Source organism: Vicia villosa, linkage group LG4 (genome assembly GCF_029867415.1).
Source record: "Vicia villosa cultivar HV-30 ecotype Madison, WI linkage group LG4, Vvil1.0, whole genome shotgun sequence".
Lineage (NCBI taxonomy): Eukaryota > Viridiplantae > Streptophyta > Magnoliopsida > Fabales > Fabaceae > Vicia > Vicia villosa.
In genome coordinates, this window is record NC_081183.1 from 127,839,367 (window position 1) to 127,843,194 (window position 3,828).

Genomic DNA, 3,828 nt, shown 5'->3' on the forward strand with positions numbered 1-3,828 from the left:
TTTAGCTAGTATCTTGCCTTGTTAGGTAGATATCTTTTCTTTGAGAACTTGTGAATTTGCTCAAAGTAGGATAGTAATCCTTTAGCTAGGCTAGTAACCTTTAACTAGTATCTTGTCTTGTTAGGTAGAGATCTTTTCTTTGAGAACTTGTGAAGTTGCTCAAAGTAGGATAGTAATCCTTTAGTTAGGGTAGTAACCTTTAGCTAGTATCTTGCCTTGTTAGGTAGAGATATTTTCTTTGAGAACTTGTGAAGTTGCTCAGGATCGTTGTGTTTGGAACTATTATGATCACTTTTAGTTATTTGAATTTCGATGAATTACCTTTCATGAGATCATGATGATTTGAGTTATGATTCACGAACTACGAAGTTCGATTGATGTTTTATGAAGTTTATTAAAGATGTTCTTAAATTATGAATTCCGCTGCGAGATATCATGTTTTGTTTTGTGATGATAATGGAGTATAATTTTAAATAAATTTTAAGAACCTGGTTACGGAGCAGGACATTTAATTGTGAAGTTTTTATGAAGATGTGACACCCTTGTTGGTGGTTTTAAATTGATTTAATTCGTATTATATTGCGAATATTCTTTGGGGGTTAGAAGGGTGTTACATTATTGGTACCATAGCAGGTCAGTCCGTCCAGGTTATTGAGTCTATAGTGTGACAATTGAATACTGTCAGTAGTTAATTCTATTTTTAGTGCTAATTTTGGTGTGAACACATTATGCCTGGAAGAAAAGATGTTGAGATTGTTGTTGCATTGGAGGTTGTTGCTCAGGCGATGCCGAATCAGCCTAATGTTGGAATGATTAATGAGTCTCGTAGTTTAAGTATGTTCCAGAGGGAGAATCGACCTACCTTCAAGGGTAAGTACTATCCTGATGTAGTACAAGAGTGGCTTAAAGAGATCGAGAGGATCTTCAGGGTGATGGATTGTTATGTTGCGCAGAAGGTACGATATGGTACTCATATGCTAGCTAGAGAAGCTGACGACTTGTGGGTTGGCACTCGTTAGAGATTCAGAGTTGTGGGTGAGGTGATTACTTGGGCTGTGTTCACGAGGGAGTTCATGAGTAAGTATTTTCTCAAAGATGTCCATGGAAAGAAACAGATCGAGTTCCTTGCGCTGAAACAAGGGAATTCATTTGTTACTGAGTATGCTGCTAAGTTCGTGAAGCTTGTGAAGTTTTATCCACACTATAGGGCGGAGACAGATGAGTTTTCAAAGTGTATAAAGTTTGAGAGTGGATTGCGTTCAGAGATCAAACGAGCGATTGGATATCAACAAATCCATAGGTCTGCGGAGTTGGTGAACAACTGTCGGATTTATGAAGAAGACAATATTGCTCATTCACCTCATTAGAAGAGTCAGAACTAAAAGAGAGGAAAACCGCATCATGATCGTAAGAAGTCTTATGATGCTCCAGCTGAGAAAGGGAAACAAATGGTTTTCGACTAGAAGAAGACAAGTAGGGAGGGGCTCCCGCTACTGTATTTCTATACTTGATTGTGATTAATGTTGTTGTGAGGATTGATAACATGATAATTAACGACTGTGTTAAGTTGACCAAGATGTTTATGAAGTCAGTGTGTTTGAGACAATGATGTGATTTTGATGAATAAATGAATGATGATTCCATTTTGACTAGCCATGGTCGTTGATTTTATGCATTGAGCATCATGCATTCATAGCATATTTGTAGGACGATAGTCCAGTGATGTTTGTAGGACCATTGATCTAGTGACGATCCTTAATCCCATTGTGCAGATTGAGTGAAATATTGTGAAGTGCTCTGGTTCCAAGCAGGAATCGATCCTACGGTGGGTGTCATACCCCAAAATTTGCCCATATCATTTTACTTCCCAAGCTCATACCAAGATTCAAGACTCAAAGACACACCCTCATAAACAATGGCTCAAGGAATTAGAGTTTTGATTTCTCTGAAGAAAACCAATGAATCAAAGGCTCCAATTCATTTCATATGGCTTATGATGTTTCAAACTATCTCCATGACAAAATCCAGGTTTCAATTCCAAGGACTGACCACTCAATTGCTCAGAAAGTCAACAGTCGACTAGTTTGACCTAAAAGTCAACTATGATCAAAGTACAGTCAAAACTCCTGATTTTTTGTCAACAACCTTATTTTGAAGTATCATTCATCATTTAATCAAGGATTGATCATGATTCATCAAGAAAAGATCAGAAATCAACAAAACCAAAAGTTTCTAGATTACGGTTTTCATAGGAGAAAGTTAACTGAACTTTGACCACCCATAACTTTCACATGGAACATCAGAAATTTTCCATCCAAAGATCAATTTGAAGTAAATTGAATTCTATACAACTTTGTCTCTCACATGCCAAGTCTAAAAATGCTTCATTTGAGAGATATGAATCAAAAGATTATAGGTCCTTTTTGAAAGTCAACCAAAAGCAGTTTTTTGTCAAAACCAATATCATCAAGATAAAATCCTCAAATGGAAAAAAGCTTTCAAAGTGGCTTGTAGAGTACATCTTTAGGTTTTCAAAAAGTCATAGAACTCCTCCACATCTTTAAGATTCAACAAGATTCTTTCAAGTTTTATTTGCCCTAATTCAACCTTATATATACATATCACAAATCCAGAGGCAAGGGGACGAATTCACAAGGATTGCAGGCATGAACACATATTCAAAAACTCAAGAAAATTGTGAAATCGGTTTTGGATATAGAGCTTGGTTCAAGGCGTTTTAAAGGATCAAACACGTTCCTGAGGACTTCCTGAAGCTATATTAATTATCATAAGGCCTTGAATCGCCAAGAAAACGTGTCCAGAAGTCACGGTTCGCTCTATTTGAACTTGAATTCAATTCCATCTATATATGCCCTTTTAACATGATTTGATCATATATATGTGTTTGTGATGAAGCTTCAAAACTTTCTGGATTGTTTAATTTAGGTTTGGGTGCAGGTATCACGTTTCGCCATGGCTAGGTTTAGGAAGCTTTGAATTAGGGATTTTGTGTAGAAGCAATTGCAGGTCAAATCAATGGTTTCATTGAATTCGTGGGGTCTTGAATGTTCGATCTGGTCTCCTTTTTCGTGTTTATTGATGATGGTTTGCAGGCTTTGAAGGCAAGGACATATAGTTACGGTAGAAAACCGTAGGTAGAAGTCTCTACCATTTTTGCAGGAAAACGCGTGAGGAAGATGATCCTCTGGCTGGGCACGCAACTCCTTTCTTTTAAATTTTTTGAATGTTTTGTTTTTTTCTATATTATCTTTGCGTAGCATTGTGTTAACAGCGAATAAGCAGTGTTTTAAAACCCGGACCGGTGATTGACCCGGTCAATGCACTGGGTTAATGGGTCACTGGTCGGACCAACGGGTCATTAATTAACCCGCATGGTTGTTGACCCAGTCGTATAAAAAATTATAAAAACATTATATATATATATATATATATATATATATATATATATATATATATATATATATATATATATATATATTATGTGCATACAAAAATTTAATTATATCAAATTAAATTAAAACTAAATTTATTTCAATAAAAAGTGGTGTAATTAATCGATTATAATTTAATTAGATGTTCTAAATTTGAATCCAACTTTAAAAATACTTATTAGTTTATGTTAAAAAAAATAATAACAAACTATTATCCTACTTAATCACTATACACAAACATCTAAGCGTACTATAATTATTATTATTTATTTAATACATTAAATTGTAATAAATATTAGTTTTTATTTAAAATATGAATATATATATATATATATATATATATATATATATATATATATATATATATATTATATTA

The 3,828-nt window shown here is 34.4% G+C and overlaps 1 protein-coding gene across 1 annotated transcript; it reads left to right on the forward strand.

The window, feature by feature from the left end:
• The first annotated feature begins 728 nt into the window (after positions 1 to 728).
• On the forward strand, positions 729 to 1,367 carry LOC131597845 (uncharacterized). Its single transcript, XM_058870509.1, has 2 exons — positions 729 to 956; positions 1,020 to 1,367. Exons 1-2 carry the CDS (start codon positions 729 to 731, stop codon positions 1,365 to 1,367), a joined length of 576 nt encoding a protein of 191 aa, XP_058726492.1.
• Positions 1,368 to 3,828: the final 2,461 nt, after the last annotated feature.

Excerpts from the sequence above, each read along its gene's own strand:
- LOC131597845 (XM_058870509.1), top strand. The coding sequence starts at position 729 with ATGCCTGGAAGAAAAGATGTTGAGATTGTTGTTGCATTGGAGGTTGTT. Across the intron at positions 957-1,019 it reads ATTGTTATGTTGCGCAGAAG|AGATTCAGAGTTGTGGGTGA; the intron begins GTACGATATGGT and ends GGCACTCGTTAG.